This window comes from Triticum aestivum, chromosome 7A (genome assembly GCF_018294505.1).
Source record: "Triticum aestivum cultivar Chinese Spring chromosome 7A, IWGSC CS RefSeq v2.1, whole genome shotgun sequence".
In the NCBI taxonomy this organism is placed as follows: Eukaryota; Viridiplantae; Streptophyta; class Magnoliopsida; order Poales; family Poaceae; genus Triticum; species Triticum aestivum.
The window spans coordinates 33,840,293-33,861,263 of NC_057812.1; the positions used below are offsets into that span (position 1 = coordinate 33,840,293).

At 39.8% G+C, this 20,971-nt stretch overlaps 1 protein-coding gene across 2 annotated transcripts; it reads right to left on the bottom strand.

The window, feature by feature from the left end:
• Positions 1 to 12,147: 12,147 nt before the first annotated feature.
• Positions 12,148 to 15,035, bottom strand: LOC123151666 (uncharacterized). 2 transcript variants are annotated; one of them, XR_006475757.1, is made up of 3 exons: positions 14,830 to 15,035; positions 14,544 to 14,714; positions 12,148 to 13,037 (listed from the first exon to the last, which is right to left on the bottom strand). XR_006475757.1 is itself a non-coding variant. In XM_044571340.1 (3 exons), exons 2-3 carry the CDS (start codon positions 14,696 to 14,698, stop codon positions 12,456 to 12,458), a joined length of 666 nt encoding a protein of 221 aa, XP_044427275.1. In that variant the 5' UTR covers positions 14,699 to 14,714; positions 14,830 to 15,035; the 3' UTR covers positions 12,148 to 12,455. The 2 variants fall into 2 exon arrangements, 1 of the variants encoding a protein (XP_044427275.1); XM_044571340.1 differs by having other exon boundaries at positions 14,615 to 14,714.
• Between the last annotated feature and the right edge of the window lie 5,936 nt (positions 15,036 to 20,971).

Genomic DNA, 20,971 nt, shown 5'->3' on the forward strand with positions numbered 1-20,971 from the left:
CATAGCCAGATCATATGATTTTATAGGGATAACTTTCTTTGGCCATGTTATTTTGAGAAGACATAATTGCTTTGTTAGTATGCTTGAAGTATTATTATTTTCTATGTCAATATAAACCTTTATCTTGAATCTTTCTAATCTGAATATTCATACCACAATTAAGAAGATTTACATTGAAATTATGCCAAGTAGCACTCCGCATCAAAATTCTTTTTTTATCATTTACCTACTCGAGGACGAGCAGGAATTAAGCTTGGGAATGCCTGATACGTCTCCAACATATCTATAATTTTTGATTGCTCCATGCTATATTATCTACTGTTTTGGACTATATTGGGCTTTTTTCCACTTTTATATTATTTTTGGGACTAACCTATTAACCGGAGGCCCAGCCCAGAATTGCTGTTTTTTTGCCTATTTCAGTGTTTCGGATAAACAGAATATCAAAAGGAGTCCAAACGGAATAAAATCTTCGGAAACATGATTTTCTCACCGAACGTGATCCAGGAGACTTGGACCCTACTGCAAGGGATCAAAGAGGTGGTCACGAGGGTGGGGGGCACGCCCCCTGCCTCGTGGGCCCTTCGGTGCTCCACCGACGTACTCCTTCCTCCTATATATACACACGTACCCCAAATGATCAGAACAGGAGCCAAAAACCTAATTCCACCACCACAACTTTCTATATCCACGAGATCCCATCTTGGGGCCTGTTCCGTAGCTCCGCCGGAAGAGGGCCGTCATCACGGAGGGCTTCTACATCATCCTAGCCCCTCCGACGAAGTGTGAGTAGTTTACCTCAGACCTTCGGGTCCATAGTTAGTAGCTAGATGGCTTCTTCTCTCTCTTTTAATCTCAATACAAAGTTCTCCCCCTCTCTTGTGGAGATCTATTCGATGTAATCTTCTTTTTGCGGTGTGTTTGTTGAGACTGATGAATTGTGGGTTTATGATCAAGTCTATATATGAATAATATTTGAATCTTCTCTGAATTCTTTTATGCATGATTGGTTATCTTTGCAAGTCTCTTCGAATTATCCGTTTGGTTTGGCCAACTAGATTGGTAGTTCTTGCCATGGGAGAAGTGCTTAGCTTTGGGTTCGATCTTGCGGTGTCCTTACCCAGTGACAGAAGGGGCAGCGAGGCATGTATTGTATCGTTGCCATCGAGGATAACAATATGGGGTTTATTCCATATTGCATGAATTTATCTCTCTACATCATGTCATCTTGCTTAAGGCGTTACTTTGTTTTTAACTTAATACTCTAGATGCATGCTGGATAGCAGTCGATGAGTGGAGTAATAGTAGTAGATGCAGAATCGTTTCGGTCTACTTGTCACGGACGTGATGCCTATATACATGATCATGCCTAGATATTCTCATAATTATGCTCAATTCTATCAATTGCTCAACAGTAATTTGTTCACCCACCGTAGAATACTTATGCTATTGAGAGAAGCCACTAGTGAAACCTATGGCCCCCGGGTCTATTCTCATCATATCAATCTCCATCACTTTTATATTGTTTTGCTATTTACTTTACTTTTACTTTTTTACTTTGCATCTTTATATCAGAAATACCAAAAATATTCTATCTATCAGATCTCACTCTCGTAAGTGACCGTGAAGGGCTTGACAACCCCTAATCGCGTTGGTTGCGAGTAGCTATCGCCTTGTGCAGGTACGAGGGGCTTGAGCGTGGGCTCCTACTGGATTGATACCTTGGTTCTCAAAAACTAAGGGAAATACTTACGCTACTCTGCTGCATCATCCCTTCCTCTTCGGGGAAAACCAACGCAAGCTCAAGACGTAGCAGTGATCATGACCGTGCTTCGGAGATGGAGATCACAAGCACAAGATGATGATGGCCATATCATATCACTTATATTGATTGCATGTGATGTTTATCTTTTATGCATCTTATTTTCTTAGTTCGACGGTAGTTTTATAAGATGATCTCTCACTAATTATCAAGGTACAAGTGTTCTCCCTGAGTATGCACCGTTGCGAAAGTTCTTCATGCTGAGACACCACATGATGATCGGGTGTGATAGGCTCTAGGTTCAAATACAACGGGTGCAAAACAGTTGCACACGCGGAATACTCGGGTTAAACTTGACGAGCCTAGCATATAACAGATATGGCCTCGGAACACTGAGACCGAAAGGTCGAGCGTGAATCATATAGTAGATATGATCAACATAGTGATGTTCACCATTGAAACTACTCCATCTCACGTTATGATCGGACATGGTTTAGTTGATATGGATCACATGATCACTTAGAGGATTAGAGGGATGTCTATCTAAGTGGGAGTTCTTAAGTAATATTATTAATTGAACTTAAATTTGTCATGAACTTAGTCCTGGTAGTATTAGCATATCTATGTTGTAGATCAATAGCTCGCGTTTAGCTCCCATGTTTTATTTTTGATATATTCCTAGAGAAAACTAAGTTGAAAGATGTTAGTAGCAATGATGCGGATTGGATCCGTGATCTGAGGTTTATCCTCATTGCTGCACAGAAGAATTATGTCCTTGATGCACCGCTAGGTGACAAACCTATTGCTGGAGCAGATGCAGATGTTATGAACGTTTGGCTAGCTCAATATGCTGACTACTTGATAGTTTAGTGCACCATGCTTAAACGGCTTAGTATCGGGACTTCAAAGACGTTTTGAACGTCATGGACCATATGAGATGTTTCGGGAGTTGAAGTTAATATTTCAAGAAAATACCTGAGTTGAGAGATATGAAGTCTCCAACAAGTTCTATAGCTAAAAGATGGAGGAGAATAGCTCAAGCAGTGAACATGTGCTCAGATTGTCTGGGTACTACAATCACTTGAATCAAGTGGGAGTTAATCTTCCAGATAAAATAGTGATTGACAGAATTCTCTAATCACCATCACCAAGTTAGTAGAACTTCGTGATGAACTATAATATGCAAGGGATAACGGAAACGATTCCCAAGCTCTTCGTGATGCTGAAATCGACGAAGGTAGAAATCAAGAAAAGCATCAAGTGTTGATGGTAAACAAAACCACTAGTTTCAAGTAAAGGGACAAAGGGAAGAAAGGGGAACTTCAAGAAGAACGGCAAGCACGTTGTTGCTCAAGTGAAAAAACCCAAGTCTGGACCTAAGCCTGAAACTGAGTGCTTCTACTGCAAAGGGACTGGTCACTGGAAGCGGAACTACCCCAAGTAATTGGCGGATAAGAAGGATGGAAAAGTGAACATAGGTATATTTGATATACATGTTATTGATGTGTACTTTACTAGTGTTTATAGCAACCCCTCAGTATTTGATACTAGTTCAGTTGCTAAGAATAGTAAGTCGAAACGGGAGTTGCAGAATGAACAGAGACTAGTTAAGGGTGAAGTGACGATGTGTATTGGAAATGGTTCCAAGATTGATATGATCATCATCGCACACTCCCTATACTTTTGGGATTAGTGTTAAACCTAAAATAAATGTTATTTAGTGTTTGCGTTGAGCATGAATATGATTGGATCATGTTTATTGCAATACGATTATTCATGTAAGTTAGAGAATAATTGTTGTTCTGTTTACATGAATAAAACCTTCTATGTCCATACACCCAATGAAAATGGTTTGTTGGATCTCGATCGTGGTGATACACGTTTTCATAATATTGAAGCCAAAAGATGCAAAGTTAATATTGATAGTGCAACTTATTTGTGGCACTGCAGTTTAGGTTATATTGGTGCAAAGCACATGAATAAAATCCATGCTAATGGGCTTTTGGAATCACTTGATGCTTGCGAACCATGCCTCATGGGCAAGATGACTAAGACTCTGTTCTCCGGAACAATGGAGCGAGCAACAGATTTGTTGGAAATCATACATACTTGATGAAACACAAGTCTGAAACATTTGAAACACAAGTATGTGGTCCGATGAATATTGAGGCCCGCGGCAGGTATCAGTATTTTCTGATCTTCACAGATGATTTGAGCAGATATGAGTATATCTACTTGATGAAACACAAGTCTGAAACATTTGAAAAGTTCAAAGAATTTCAGAGTGAAGTGGAGAATCATCGTAACAAAAATAAAAGTTTCTACGATATGATCGCATAAGTAAAATATTTGAGTTACGAGTTTGGCCTTTAGTTAAAACAATGTGAAATAGTTTCACTACTCACGCCACCTGGAACACTACAGTGTAATGGTGTGTCCGAATGTCGTAACCGTACTTTATTAGATATGGTGCGATCTATGATGTCTCTTACCAATTTACCCCTATCGTTTTGGGGTTATGCATTAGAGACAGCTACATTCACGTTAAATAGGGCACCATCTAAATCCGTTGAGACAACACCATATGAACTATGGTTTGGCAAGAAACCTAAGTGTCGTTTCTTAAAGTTTGAGGTTGCAATGCTTATGTGAAAAAGTTTCAACCTGATAAGCTCAAACCCAAATAGGAGAAGTGCGTCTTCATAGGATACCCAAAAGAAAATGTTGGGTACACCTTCTATCATAGATCCAAAGGCAAGATATTCATTGCTGAGAATGGATCCTTTCTAGAGAAGGAGTTTCTCTCGAAAGAAGTGAGTGGGAGGAAAGTAGAACTTGATGAGGTAACTGTACCTGCTCCCTTATTGGAAAGTAGTTCATCACAGAAATATGTTCCTGTGACTACTACACCAATTAGTGAGGAAGCTAATGATGATGATCATGTAACTTCAGATCAAGTTACTACCGAACCTCGTAGGTAAACCAGAGTGAGATCCGCACCAGAGTGGTACGGTAATCCTGTTCTGGAGTTCATGTTACTTGACCATGACGAACCTACGAACTATGAGGAAGCGATGATGAGCCCAGATTCCGCGAAATGGCTTGAGGCCATGAAATCTGAGATGAGATCCATGTATAAGAACAAAGTATGGACTTTAATTGACTTTCCCAAAGATTGGCGAGCCATTGAGATTAAATGGATCTTCAAGAGGAAGACGGATGCTGATAGTAGTGTTACTATCTACAAAGCTAGAATTGTCGCAAAAGGTTTTCGACAAGTTCAAGATGTTGACTACGATGAGAGTTTCTCACTCATATCTATGCTTAATTCTGTCCGAATCATGTTAGCAATTGCCACATTTTATGAAATCTGGCAAATGGATAAACAAAACTACATTCCTTAATGGATGTATTAAAGAAAAGTTGTATATGATGCAACAAGGAAGTTTTGTCAATCCTAAAGGTGCTAACAAAATATGCAAGCTCCAGCAATCCATCTATGGACTGGTGCAAGCATCTCGGAGTTGAAATATACACTTTGATAAGTTGATCAACGCATATAGTTTTATACAGACTTGCAATGAAGCCTGTATTTACAAGAAAGTGAGTGGGAGCACTACATCATTTCTGATAAGTATATGCGAATGACATATTGTTGATCGGAGATAATGTAGAATTATTCTGCAAAGCATAAAGGAGTGTTTGAAAGGAGTTTTTCAAAGAAAGACCTCGGTGAAGCTGCTTACATATTGAGCATCAAGATCTATAGAGACAGATCAAGATGCTTGATAAGTTTTTCAATGAGTACATACCTTGACAAGGTTTCAAAGTAGTTCAGAATGGAACAATCAAAGAAAGAGTTCTTGCCTGTGTTACAAGGTGTGAAACTGAGTAAGACTCAAAGCCCGACCACAGCAGAAGATAGAAAGAGAATGAAAGTCATTCCCCATGCCTTGGCCATAGGTTCTATAAAATATGCCATGCTGTGTACCAGATCTATTGTATACCCACACTGATTTTGGCAAGGGAGTACAATAGTGATCTAGGAGTAGATCACTGGACAACGGTCAAAATTATCCTTAGTGGAATAAGGATATGTTTCTCGATTATGGAGGTGACAAAAAAGGTTTGTCATAAAGGGTTACGTCGATGCAAATTTTGACATTGATCCAGATGACTCTAAATCTCAATCTGGATACATATTGAAAGTGGGAGCAATTAGCTAGAGTAGCTCCGTGTAGAGCATTGTTGACATAGAAATTTGCAAAATACTTACGAATCTGAATGTGGCAGACCCATTGACTAAACTTCTCTCACAAGCAAAACATGATCACACCTTAGTACTCTTTGGGTGTTAATCACATAGCGATGTGAACTAGATTATTGACTCTAGTAAACCCTTTGGGTGTTGGTCACATGTCGATGTGAACTATGGGTGTTAATCACATGGTGATGTGAACTATTGGTATTAAATCACATGGCGATGTGAACTAGATTATTGACTCTAGTGCAAGTGGGAGACTGAAGGAAATATGCCCTAGAGGCAATAATAAAGTTATTATTCATTTCCTTATATCATGATAAATGTTTATTATTCATGCTAGAATTGTATTAACCGGAAACATAATACATGTGTGAATACATAGACAAACAGAGTGTCACTAGTATGTCTCTACTTGACTAGCTCGTTGATCAAAGATGGTTATGTTTCCTAACCATAGACATGAGTTGTCATTTGATTAACGGGATCACATCATTAGGAGAATGATGTGATTGACTTGACCCATCCCGTCAGCTTAGCACTTGATCGTTTAGTTTGTTGCTATTGCTTTCTTCATGACTTATACATGTTCCTATGGCTATGAGATTATGCAACTCCCGTTTACCGGAGGAACACTTTGTGTGCTACCAAACATCACAACGTAACTGGCTGATTATAAAGGTGCTCTACAGGTGTCAACGAAGGTACTTGTTGGGTTGGCGTATTTCGAGATTAGGATTTGTCACTCTGATTGTCGGAGAGGTATCTCTGGGCCCTCTCGGTAATGCACATCGCTTAAGCCTTGCAAGCATTGCAACTAATGAGTTAGTTGCGGGATGATGTATTACGGAACGAGTAAAGAAACTTGCCGGTAACGAGATTGAACTAGGTATTGAGATACCGATGATCGAATCTCGGGCAAGTAACATACCGATGACAAAGGGAACAACGTATGTAGTTATGCGGTCTGACCGATAAAGATCTTCGTAGAATATGTGGGAACCAATATGAGCATCCAGGTTCCGCTATTGGTTATTGACCGAAGACATGTCTCGGTCATGTCTACAAAGTTCTCAAACCCGTAGGGTCCGCACGCTTAACGTTTCGATGACGGTTATATTATGAGTCTATATGTTTTGATGTATCGAATGTTGTTCGGAGTCCCGGATGTGATCACGGACATGATGAGGAGTCTCGAAATGGTCGAGACATGAAGATTGATATATTGGAAGCCTATGTTTGGATATCGAAAGTGTTCCGGGTGAAATCGGGATTTTACCGGAGTACCGGGAGGTTACCGGAACCCCCCGAGAAATTAATGGGCCATAGTGGGCCTTAGTGGAAGAGAGGAGAGGCGACCAGGGCAAGGGCCGCGCGCCCCTCCCCCCTAGTCTGAATAGGACAAGGAGAGGGGGGCGGCGCCCCCCTTTCCCTCTTCTCCTCCACCTCTTCCCCCCCAAGTCCTAATCCAACTAGGAAAAGGGAGGGAGGCCTACTCCCGGTGGGAGTAGGACTCCTCCTGGCGCGCCCCCTCTCCTGGCCGGCCGCACCCCCCTTGCTCCTTTATATACGGGGGCAGGGGGCACCCTAGAGACACAACAATTGATCGTTTGATCTTTTAGCCGTGTGCGGTGCCCCCCTTCACCATAGTCCACCTCGATAATACTGTAGCGGTGCTTAGGCGAAGCCCTGCGTCGGTAGAACATCATCATCGTCACCACGCCGTCGTGCTGACGAAACACTCCCTCAACATTCGGCTGGATCGGAGTTCGAGGGATGTCATCGGGCTGAACGTGTGCTGAACTCGGAGGTGCCGTGCGTTCGGTACTTGATCAGTCGGATCATGAAGACGTACGACTATATCAACCACGTTGTGCTAACGCTTCTGCTTTCGGTCTACGAGGGTACGTGGACAACACTCTCCCCTCTCGTTGCTATGCATCACCATGATCTTGCGTGTGCGTAGGAATTTTTTTGAAATTACTACGTTCCCCAATAGAAGGTCTCATCGAGCTTAACACTGAAGCGACGATCGTCTACCAGGTGAGGCATGTCGCACGGATCCTGGTCGTCGCCACAACAGTCGCACTCTGGGATCCTATCGTCATCGTTAGACATTTCCTATGTCCATAATTCAAAGATTAAACTTGTAAAAATCAATATATGTACTAGAAAAATTAAATTAGATCATTATTATTCATCACGGGTTGACTGTTGGTCTGTCGAGTGTTTTCTTGAAAACTGTCATCTCATCTCATGTGGTGTATATGGTGGACACTCCCTCACTGATTTTTCGACCATCGGTGATGGTCGTTACTCCTCCTTCCCCTAGTGCATAACAAAGGTCTAGCACAAGGAGAAGAAGGAGAAACGACCCCCACGACAACAGCCAGGATTCTTCGTCTCTCTCATATATGGTGGACACTCCCTCATTAATTTTTTGACCGTCGGTGATGGTCGTTACTCCTCCCTCCCCTAGTACATAACAAAGGTCTAGCACAAGGAGAAGAAGGAGAAATGACCCCACGACAACAGTTGGGATTCTTCGTTCTCTCTCATATAGGGTGGACACTCCCTCACTGATTTTTCGACTGTCAGTGATGGTCATTACTCCTCCTTCCCCTAGTGCATAACAAAGGTCTAGCATATACCCGGCCAAACCTCGGGCCGGGCCTAGCCAAGCCTGAGGCAAAAAACCTAGACCCGGGCCCTGTCCGGCCTGACCATCGGGCCTATTTTTTGTGCCCAAGCCCGGCCCAAATGCGTAAAAGCCCGACGGGCCTCGAGCCGGGCCCCTTCGCAAAAGCGCAAAATTGACAGGCCCTGGCCCAGTCCGGCCATCGGGCTCAAAATCTAGGCCCGAGCCCGGCCCAGGAGCAGCGTCGGGCAGGGCTTCCCATGGCCAGGACTAGTCTAGGAAGAAGGAGAAACGACCCCCACGACAACATTCGGGATTCTTCTTCTCTCATATATGGTGCAGACTTTCTCCCTCACTCATTTGTTGACTATCATTTATGGAGCCCCGACAGACTTAAAGTCAACCCAAAATGTCGTCTAATTATCTTTCTACAAAATCCAGGCCACTCGATATTTCCTACATATTCTAGCACAAGTCATGCCAAAATTCACGGAAAAATCCGGCATGACCTTTGCTAAAAGGGACATATATCGAGCGCCTAAAATTTGCTGGAATGGAAATTAATCAACACTCCGGCAAAACATAGGCCATTGTGAGGTGTTCACTGCAAACATAGGCCACTCATGTAGCTACTACTCTACTACAACTATCAAAACATGTACATCATCATCGACATGGGGATTTGGCTGGTCTCACCTCAAGGTCGGAGGTGGTCGGTGATGGGGACGACGGCAGGGATGATGCAGGGGCTCCTTGATTTTTGCAAAAATAAAATATAAACAGGAACATTATTATCCTCATCTTAGGACTTAGTGAAATCCTATGTCTAAAACATCCTAGTTCTAGCCCTATCATTTACTAAAAATACCTTGTTCTAACCCTAAAAATTGAAAAGACCTATACATTTACTAAAAATACCCTAGTGTTAGCCCTAACATCTTTCCATCCATCCATCTATCTATATATCCTTATAAACCCTAGAAAAATGCCCGGGTTTTTTTAACTACTACCTACTTCTTGAATCATAGAAAAATGCCCTAATTTCACATAACTTAGAGTTTGAAACCTTGTGTCTAACACCAAAACAAAAGACTTACATTTACTTATTTTTTTCAATTCTATTCAAAAAACCTACATTTAGTAAAAAAATCTCATATAGCATTCTAATACATTTTTGTACCTAAAAATTTCTACTACTAAATTCTTTTACTAAAAAATTCTATACCTAAATTTTTATACAGAGAGAGGTGGGAGGAGGAGGAGGAGGAGGAGGAGGGAGGAGTGAGGGCTTCGAGCGGCTGGGGGAGGGAGGAGAGAGGAGGGCAGTGGGAGGAGGGAGGAGGGAGCATGGCAGTCGAAGGAGGTGGGAGGAGAGCATCGGGCGCCGGCAGGGAGGAGGGAGGAGAGAGGAGGGCCGCCGGAGGAAGGAGAGAGGAGGGCGGCGAGAGGAGGAGGGAGGGAGGCAGATACCTTGGGGGCGACGGTGGGTGACGGCGGTGACAGCGCGCGGCGGAGAGAGAGCGAGTGAGAGTGTGAGGGGAGAGTGAGGATGCAAGGTGTGGATATGGTGCCCGTAGTAGTAGCGCTGGTTGGTAACCATCGCTACTACTAAGCTCCATAGCACTAGCGCGTTAAGGGAAGAGAACCAGCGCTACTACTAAGGCTAAGCATGTAAAAAAAGCATAAAAAAGCAATGGTCATCAATGATCTTTTTGTGTAGAATCTAAATTGTCAGTATGAATCTTCACCGGTTTAGGAACCGGCGAAGATTCATATTGCCACAGATCCTACACGTAGAGTACAATGAAGATCAATTGGTTGTGATAGTTTGAGAAGCACCATATTTAAGGTGGTAAACATTCTATTCGCGGAGCGAGGTGGGACTAAACTTGGGTCTTAGGAGGGGACTGAATTTAGCAATAGCACTGGTTGGAGGAAAGCACTATTGTTAAATACAATAACAGTAGCGCTTTTTACGTATGAGCGCTAATAGTATGCCTAGCTTGCCGGCAACGGTCTGACAATTATAGTAGTAGCTTATTTTTTAACTACCGCGCTATTGCTATGTGTATCGTACCAACGCTCTTTCTGTTCAAGCGCTACTGCTAATTAGCAGCATCGCTTTTTAAAAAGCGCTACTGGTGAGTTGCTGTGTATAAAGTTTTTCCTAGTAGTGTACAATCACTCTTCCATTGTATCAGCAGCCACCATCAGTTCCAGATTGGAAACACCGAGGGGTATGTGTTTGATTGCTCAAAGGGACATTTACATATGCTGCTTGCTCGAATCGGTTAGCATAATCATCGTAGCTGAAGAAGGTTCCTTTTTCGCATTGCAATTTTTTTATCACAAGCTTATCGATCGATTAGCCAAACAGTTCATCAACTATCGTGTTTGCTACTTGAGTCTTGTTCAAGTTTCTAGCAGCATGTAGACCATCACTGGCGGGTAAGATCTCGATGATCCTCTAGAAAATCAAAATGTGGACAATTCAACCTCTTGCTTGTATGACTGGAACTGTCGCTGCTTAAATTATTTTGCAACCATTTTGAAAGTCAATATACGGCCAATTCAACATCTCTGTACTTGTAAAACTACTTTAGCTAGTTTTACTGTTTGGTAGGTGTCCGGGCGAAACTTAAATCGTCAGCGAGGGTCTACGCCGGCCGCGACGACGCCCAAGGGTGTTGTTTTCCTTCTTGAAGGCGTCATCAAAGAGCTTGCTTGCTCATCTCCGGGTTGTGGGCATGTCCTTTCTTTTATGTTTCTTTTTTCTGTTATAGTTGCCCCTTAATCAACCATGCCGTGTTGTGCTCTTTGATCAAATTTCCCATATAACCAGGCCATTTTGTTTTCCTTGCTCTCAAACGGATTGGGCCACTATATATTGGCTCGTGTGAATGTGTGAAAAGTGAAACGCATGCATTATATTTTGCCGGTACAATATACTTGTATGAACGCATGCAGTACGGCCTGGGTTCAACGAAAAAGAAGAGAACGTCAAAAAAGGTGTGCTGTTAGCTAAAATTCAAATGAGGACGGCAGAAGCCGGAGCTAATGGGATCCGATCGGAACGATCCTCTCCACGTCAACTGTATATCGTGAGTTATCCTCTCGAGATGAGCATGTAACGTGAAGTCAATATCACATGCTGCACAATTCAAACTACTTGATGGTTAATCAACTACTACTAGCCTATAAATAATGTCTCGGTCTTCCATCTGATCATCACAAACCTAAAGCATACCATCTCCTCTCCTCTCCTTTCATCTCACTAGATGACCCGTTGCGCCAATGGCGCAAAGGCCGAATGTAAGCTAATCGGTGTGAGAGTATGCTCTAACCTATTATTGTTCAAAAAGAATAGCTTATATACATTGGTTGAATGTGTACAGGATCGATTGGGAAATCTTAATATGAGCTTGTAAGTGCTGCAGATATGATCACAGGGAATGTTTGATGCAAACATTAGTGTGAAAGCATGGATAAAAGGAAAGGTTGTTTTCTTCGGTCATAGTGTTGTGAAACAACAGTAGAAGAGGAGACCTTCACATATATACAATAAGCGATGGTAAACCGCTCTTGACTATACAGACAACAATAAAATCTAAAGATCGTAAACTACATCATAGACTACTTTTCACCATAGAGGCAGCAAGGGAGGACTAAAGTCTATACATATCTTGTTGGGAGTAGTCCAAAATGGGAAAGATGCTGGTCTGATAGATATGAAACAAAAGGTGGTTGTTGCGGTAACCGATGAAGCACGCTATCCAGGATACATTCAGCAAAGTTTACCAGAAACTGTTTCTGGTTGCTTCAAGGCGCTGCTCAAACTTCATAGCAATGTAGCGTAGCCTTTGCGTCAGTCCTTCGATGCTTGCAAGAGCTGTTTTCATAACTCCTTTGGTGTTGTCCTGACCTTTCAGGTGGCGAGCAGCTGTTGTGTTTTCTATCCGGGCAGAATATGAGTTCATGTACCTGACAGCGTAGTAGCATGTTTTGCGCAGCTTCTTGATTGTCTCATTGGATGAAGTCAACCATTTGACCAGGTGCGTCACTTGATTTTCTAGCCTCTTGATATGGGTGTAGTGGTAGCCCCTCATTTCTTTGCCATATGCATTCTCCATGAATCTAATAGCCTCCATAGCAGCACTGTCTTCTGCATCTTCATAGCTATCTAAGATTGCACCTGGTATAGAACTCGGGACAAGTGAACCATCTAGCAATTCCAAAGTAGAAATGAAAGTCACTGTCACACGATTCTTTCCGCCTGGGTATATTTTGTGCTGGTAAGTTGCAGGGGGAAGCTTTAGAGCTTGCAGCATGAGGCCAAAGATGTGAGCATAAGGAATCACTATCAGGTAGTCATTATCCTGTAGGGACAAAGCAAGGGTAAATTTTTTTTCTCAGAAAATAATAGCTGAACCAATAGATGAGAAGTGCTAAAAGCTGCTAGCCTAATTAACCTAATAGCGGAACATTAATCCCTCAATTTAGCAAATAATTGAAGATATACCGCAACCATATAGATCTAATAGCAGCAGTCTTAACCAATGACAATAAATAAACTACCACTATTTTCTCCCGTAAATAAACTGCAAATAATTAACATAAGCATTAAATCCGCCACCCAAATTAACTTAATAGGTTAACACTTATCTTTCTCTAATGAAATAAATAACATCATGCATCACCGCAAGACAGTATAAATTTCACACTCAAAATCTAATCAAAACTGCATCTTGTGCCATTTATGACACTTGGATCAACATTTAAGGGAATAACAATAGATCACTGTCAAGTGGGAATGTTTTACTGAATTTCAACTTATATGATAAAATTATTAGGCAAGCTTTGAAAATAAGTTTATAAGCTTTCAGAATCCTATACGCAAGCACATGAAGATAGTAGAAGAAATTGACTTAATTTCATGATCAAAATAGGCAGATTAGGGAAATGATTCTAGAATAGAAGAACATAATAGCAAAATATAATTTTACATTTGTGCATTATAAGTACTGAAGGCTAAATATTGCAACGATTTGCATTTGGTTTTCAAATATTTCACATAGAAAGAACAAATAATTATGTAGTTATCATCTACAGCTATAGAGACAGATCCTTCTCAAATCTCTGTTATCACGAAGATTTCAAGAAAGCAAATGGATTGAAAAAACAAAGAACTGAAACAAAAAACATGGCATACGAAATAAAATAAACCAATATCTTGCATTTGAGAAATAGTGATTCCCTTAGTTATTTGAAATGGGGTAGTATCAAGCCTTACGTACAGTAAGCCTTGTTTATCCTTATAAAATGTATATCAAACAATTTCCAGCTATGTGCATGAAAGAAAAATACACCTAAAGAGTTTCATAAACCGGTCTACGGGTCGCATATCTCTAGAATTACTCAATCTGGAATACTGGACACAAGAAAGCAAATTGTATTGTTCAGTTCTTATCAAGCCAGGAAGAAAATATGAGGTGAAATTCATATATACAAAGTTCAGTAAACACGCTGGTAAGGTTAGATGCAAGAATCAAATTTTGTGCTATGGAGACGAGAAATGAGCGATGATTACAGAAAACAATCAACAAGAACTTCATAAAGGCTACGAACTCATCATGGAAACCTGCCCAGCGCATGTTTAACAAATTTTGTAGTATATACAGCTAGGTCTAGTTTAAATTAAGAATGAACACGAATACATATATAATCTCACAATTACTACAGGTGGAATGCAGATCCGGAGAAGAAAAGGTGTCATGTTCAGGAAAATCACAAATTAGGGGCCAATAACGTAGGAAAGTCACAAATTAGGGGCCAATAACGTGAGTAAGAGAGGGGGGGCAGGAGGAGGCAGGAGGAGGAGGTACGTGAGTAAGAGAGGGGGAGCAGGAGGCTATCTCTACGATGAATGGAGTATAACAGGTTTTTAGAATATTACATTGGGCACAGGCGTTCCTGTCCTTGACGCTATTGATCCTGGGGAACCCTCGTCACAGACGATACCAATGTCCATGTCCTCCATGCGTGAGCTTCTGGATCTGAGATTGAAGAGGATACTACAATCAGGAGAAAGGAAATAGAGAAGGAGATTGGAAAGCAAGGATGAATCAGAAGGAAATAGAGAAAGAGATTGTATAGCAAGTGATGAATCACCTCTTTCTGTACCAGGGGCTGATGGATCGTTGGTGGAGCCACGCCGGTCAGTAGGGATATTGTTGGTTACTGTTTCTGTTCATGATTATTGTTTCTCCTGGAACAGTGTGTGCTAAATGATAGTGCTATATCCCTTGAGTGGAAGGTGGTCGCTGCCAGGTAGGGCATGCCTCTTCCTTGCTTAGCATACAAGCAACATCCACCTTCAGGGACTGATGCATAAGAAATGGCCTCTCAAGAACCATATCCATTCAAGTAGGCTGTAAAGGGAAAGAAAGATAAAGATAAACGATTAACAATGTTGATATCATGAAGCAAGACATGTGGAAACAGAAGCAAATGTGTCACATATTGAAGAAAAGTATTTTAACCATTAAGATGGGTACAGAAGCTAATATCGCGCTTATTATTACACAAATGATTAAGTATAAATAAGTGAAGCATTCGTTGGTGTACAATATTAGCATGTAGGCCTAGGATATGGTTCCATTCTTAGTCCATCTGGAGCAGCAAGTATAGTTATTATCTCTAGCATATCTTGCTTTCCAGACCATCTGCAGATGCCCATATAGTTAAAAGGTCAAATGACCAAAATACAAATTCAGATGAGGAGATATTAGCAAATAAATGCTTAGCATTACAGATAGTACATAACAATCAAATTTTTGCTACTGAAGTGCATGTCCTTTTCTCTGAAATTAATGGTCGGGTGGAACATATATATTCACCAAGTATATCCACTCTTCTCAGACCAAGACTACACAATGAGGTATCATCTGTTTCCTAATTACACTGTAACCTGAAATCTGTGTGCATATGCACATGGGCATATCCATTTTATTCCTAATAGGAAAATATGCCAAAACATCGGTCACTTTCTCTTTTGAGCTGGAAAGACTGATCACTTGGTTAATATGCATGCAGACGCCTCTAATCTAAATAGAGGAACTGAAAAATCCGTCACTATGATTTTATTAACTATATACATATACATTCCAGTCAAGCGCCTTTCTAGAAAATGACATGCTTAGCAGTGATTTTCTTAAATATGCACCACCAAATATTGAAAGGTAGAATAATATCATCATCCTTTTAGTTCCCAACTTCCCATCCATATGGAGGAGCATAAAGATAGCAAAAATGTTAGTACTGTATGCACCTTTTACTAAAGTATCACCTTCATAGCTAGCAAGAAAAAACGGAGCTTGGAAGTTCTGAATCTTTTGTTGATCACAACAATGGTGTGAGCTGATTGGATAAGAATATAACAAATATTTGCTATCTTCATCTCCAGAGAGAGAACATATTCACATGATAAATTAGCAGCCAATTGTCCAAACTTAAATACAGAATGCAATGCGAAGAACTGCCCACCTAATCATTGCCAACTACATCGCCAGCAGTATATTGAGAGAAATCATCAAATCTGGCCAGAACAAAAGGTTCCCATGTAGCTAGCTTAATTAGTATATGTCCAAAATATTGTTTCCAAAAAGAAACATGAGTTACAGTTTAGTAGGACCGAGAAGGATTCAAGATTATAAAAGGAGCTGGGATACACATTCTTATTAAAATTATTGGTTCCGATCTGTGTAGCTTTCAAGGGGCTACCAATCAATCCATATGTCCATCAATGCAATACTTTCAGAAGGGCACCACTCAATCCATTTGAGCATCTCCTTTTTGCATTAATAGAAGAGGAGCTAGCATACCTGTAGATGGGTTGGTGATGGTGAGGTCGCCAGCAAGTAGACCTAGCTGCAGAGGACACCGCCTCCCCCGCACTGTACCGCGTCAAACCTGGAAGTGCACATATTAAAGCAAGAGTTTATCTACCACATAAGAAAGCACATACATAAAAGCAGCAACAATTGAGTTGGGCACACACGAACATTGACAAAGCAAATAAGGAGAAGGCATGCGACTGGCTACCGAAAATAGAGAAAACCATACAAGCATGGTATGAATACATAAATAAATATACACATGGCGACCCAACCTTGAGTCACAGAACCTCTTTTCCTCCAGTCATGCCAGTGCCTTGAGAATTATTTGTCTTCGTACACATGCTAGCGGTTACACTCGACACTTGTTTAAAAGCAGAGAATGACATGTACATGAGTGGACGACATGATGGCCTTGATGGAAAATGAAACGTACACAGCAAATCATCCTCCCTTGAAGCCAATACAAAAACGACGGTCTCACTCATTTGACCCGAATAATGAACACAACATATTTATGCACGAAGAAATAGTTTTTTGCTACAAATAGATGAAAATAACCATACCTTTTAAACCGTAACTTCAATTTTAACATGTTATATATGAAAATTGATTATAATAATGTGTAGAATTTGAATATGGCATTATTTTTACATGTCAATCATTTTTAATTCGGTTTAGGAACAGATTTAAATGCTTTAGAAAATATTCATATATTAAACTATAATTCTAATTTTAACATGTTATATATAAAAATTTATTACAAAATATGTACCATATTAACATAACGTTATTTTTATCCTTTAACCATTTAAAATGCTATTTAGGTACAAATTCAAGTGCTTTAAAAATATTCATATCTTTTAAACCCTAACTCCAATTTTAACATGTTATATATGAAAATTGATTAGAAAAATGTGTACAATCTGAATATGATGTTGTTTCATATGTGTTATTTTTCCCCGTTGCAACGGAGAGCTCTTTTACTAGTAATAATAAAAGGGCTTTTGCTTCTGGTGGTACGTCACCGAAATTGCCCCTAATTTTGCAAAATAGTACGCAGCAATGGCACATATAAGTGAAAAAAAAACCGTTTCACAAAGCAGAAACCCTCACTGGGCCAGCCCATGCAATACGAACCTTCTATACTGCGCTCTGTGCGCTAGAAGGAGGTACAGCCCGCCTGTTTCGGCTGGTTCATGCCTGGATGACCTGTTATTTTTTAAATTTCATTTGTTATTTTTTGTTTTTATTTTCTGTCTTTTTTAAACTTTAAATAACTTGAGAATTCATCAAAGTTCTAAAAATACAAAAAAAATGTTTTTTTTAAAAAATGGTTAATAATTCATAAATGGTTGTGAATTCAGAAAATGTTCATGATTTTTAAAAAATGTTCACATATTAAAAAAGTCCATAATTTTGAAAACAAATGTTTGGGAAATCAAACAATATTCATGGTTTTTAGAAAGTCCGTGTATTCAAAAATGTAAATGAAATTGAAGAAAATTTCGCCAATTCAAAAAAAATTCATGAAATGAAAATGTCTGAAAAATTCAAGAACTGTTTCTGAATTACAAGATAGTTTATTGATTCATAAACTGTTTGCTGATTCGAAAAATGATTGTGCATTTCAAAAAATGTTCGTTAAATCACAAATATGTTTGTGAATTTCAAAAATTGTTCCACCAATTTCCAAAAAATGCTTGTCGATTCTAGCAATGTTGTTTTCAAAATGTTTGCAAATATTATAAAATGTTCAGGAATTGATTTTTTTATGATTTTAGAAAATGTTCAAAAACTGTAAAAATGTTCCCAATTTTTTCATGACTGTCAATTTTTTTCACAATTTTTGGAAAATGAGAGTCATAGTGAATCTCGATGATGCAGTAAAATATGGTCATGACCATTAGAGATTATGATTTTTCTCCCGTTGCAAGGCTCGGGCCGTTTTGCTAGTACCTAATAATAAATGGGCTATTGCTTCTAGCAGCATGTCACCGAAATTGGCCCTAAAATTGCAAAATATTACCCAGCGATGCCACCTGTAAGTGACAAAAAAAAATTCACATAGGAGAATACCTGCCTGGGCCGGCCCATGCAGTAGTAATCTTCTTTTTCTTTTGAGGGGAATAGTAGGAATCTTCTGTACTGCACTCTGTGCGCTGGGAGAAGACACAACGCGTCTATTTGGGCCGGCCAGTGTCCGGGAGGCCTGTGTATTAAATTTCCTTTTTCCTTTTTTTGTCTTTCTTTGTTTCCATTTTAAATAATTTGGAACTTATAAAATGTTCCAAAAATGAAACAACATGATAATTTTAAAATAAAATGATTAATAATTCATATACGTTTCTAGATTCAGAAAAATTCACGATTTTAAAAAATGTACGCATATTGAAAACAATGTTCGCAATTTTTAAAACAAATATTCATGATTTTTTAAAAAATTTCGTGTATTAAAATATGCTAATGAAAATGTACAAAATTTCGCTAATTCAAAAAACTTCATGAATTGAAAAAATATCCTAAAATTTTAAAAACTATTATGACTTGTAAAATAGTTTATTGATTCATAAAATTATAGAATGGTCATCTTACCCAATTGTTGACGTTTTGACAGGCAACTCTTGATGGATTCTCAAATTATATTGCTAGTGGACATTATCTTCAGCTTCAAAGTTACGAGCACATACTCTGTTATCCAGTATGCTGCCTCATCACTCATTACATTTGTGTCTACTGAAGTTCATGAAGGTAACAAACCTTTGAACATTCTCTTGTGATATATGTCTCATCTCCCACCGAGGAGAGTGTCTAAAATTGTTGCCAGTAAATGTAGGCATCATCTGCTCCATGCCGTCGAGCGTGATGTCGTCATGGCTCACCGGCAGGACCGTACAATGGCAGGTTCCTCTCGATGGGGCCAGCACCCTTGCGAGGATGGTCACAGACTACACCATCCCTCTAGAAGGGTACCTTCGCAACGTCACCTAGCTACACTCCCTGATGAAGTGGTGATCCGCGTCGCTTGGATCACGTTCATCTTCTTGACCTACCACTACTAAGGATAACCCTAGTAGTGCTACACTACCTGGGGAAGTGGTGATAGCGTTGGTTTTATAGCTATCAGTAGTGCTTGTACAAGCGCTACCAGTAAGGCGCTATAGCTAACTGGTAGCAGTAACGCTAGTTTTCCAGTGCTACTGCTATACCTAGTTAGCAGTAGCGCTCGGTAGGGAAAAGGCGCTACCGATAATAGTAAGTAGCGGTAGCGTTTCTTTTGAAAAGCGCTACTGCTAAATTTTCCTATATTTTTGACAATTCAACTTACTGTCGTTGTATTTGTATATGTTTTATATACAGTACTTTCATCATATGATTTTATGACCATGATTAGTTATTATATACAACTTAACATCATGCATCATCATAATAATTAATAAATAACTCATCATTGGTATCATAATAACAAGTCCTACTCATCATCATCATACAACTTCTACTCGTTATCATAATAACAAGTCATGCACATCATCATCATAGTCATCTAACCAACCCTACTTAATTGTTCTTAGCACATGATCATGAGTATTAGCTAGGACCTAACTACCCCCTCTAAGGTAAAATAACATTAAACAAGATTGCCCTGACTCTCCATTATGAAGAATGGAGATTATTCTGTCTCCAATTCTTGCGCTTGGCACAATGTTGCTTCCAAGTAGCTCCCTGCGATTGTCCATACATTTTTCCAATCTTTGATTGTCATGTCTTCATCAGTTTTAGAAATCCGGTATGAACAACAGTGAAGCCTTCGATGACCTGGCTGTAAGCTCATAACATCAAGACGACCTTTCGGAAGCATCAGATCAGGCACACAGTCCTTTGGTATTTTCTGTTGAAAAACATAGTAATAACTTCATAGTTAGCAATGTAGTTTAGTTTTAAAAGAATTTATGCAAAAGATGCACAAATGTCGTAATAGTAAAAAATCTTACCATGCCATCTCCATGGATGTTACTGTAGTTCAACACGTGCACTAGTGGCACGTATTGACCATAATGTGCAGGAGTTTGATAATCGATATTGTAATTCTCAACATCATTTGTAAATGAGATAAGATGATATTTCTCCTGATAAGTTAATTCTACACCATCAGTGTAGTAGGTTCTCTCTATCATCTTCGCACATTTTTTGAAGAATGAAAATAAGCTATTAATGGAAATAAGTTGCCAACTATTTTGAAATAAAAAATATAAATTACTTAACAAATATGTTTGAGAAACGCACATAGAGGTAGAAGTGGAAGCATATCAACAAGGACCCAAATGCCATCGTCATGATCACCAAGATCGAAGGTGACATACACACCCTCCTGAAAATCATATGACTTGCACAATGCTTCCCAATTCGAGCAATCAAAA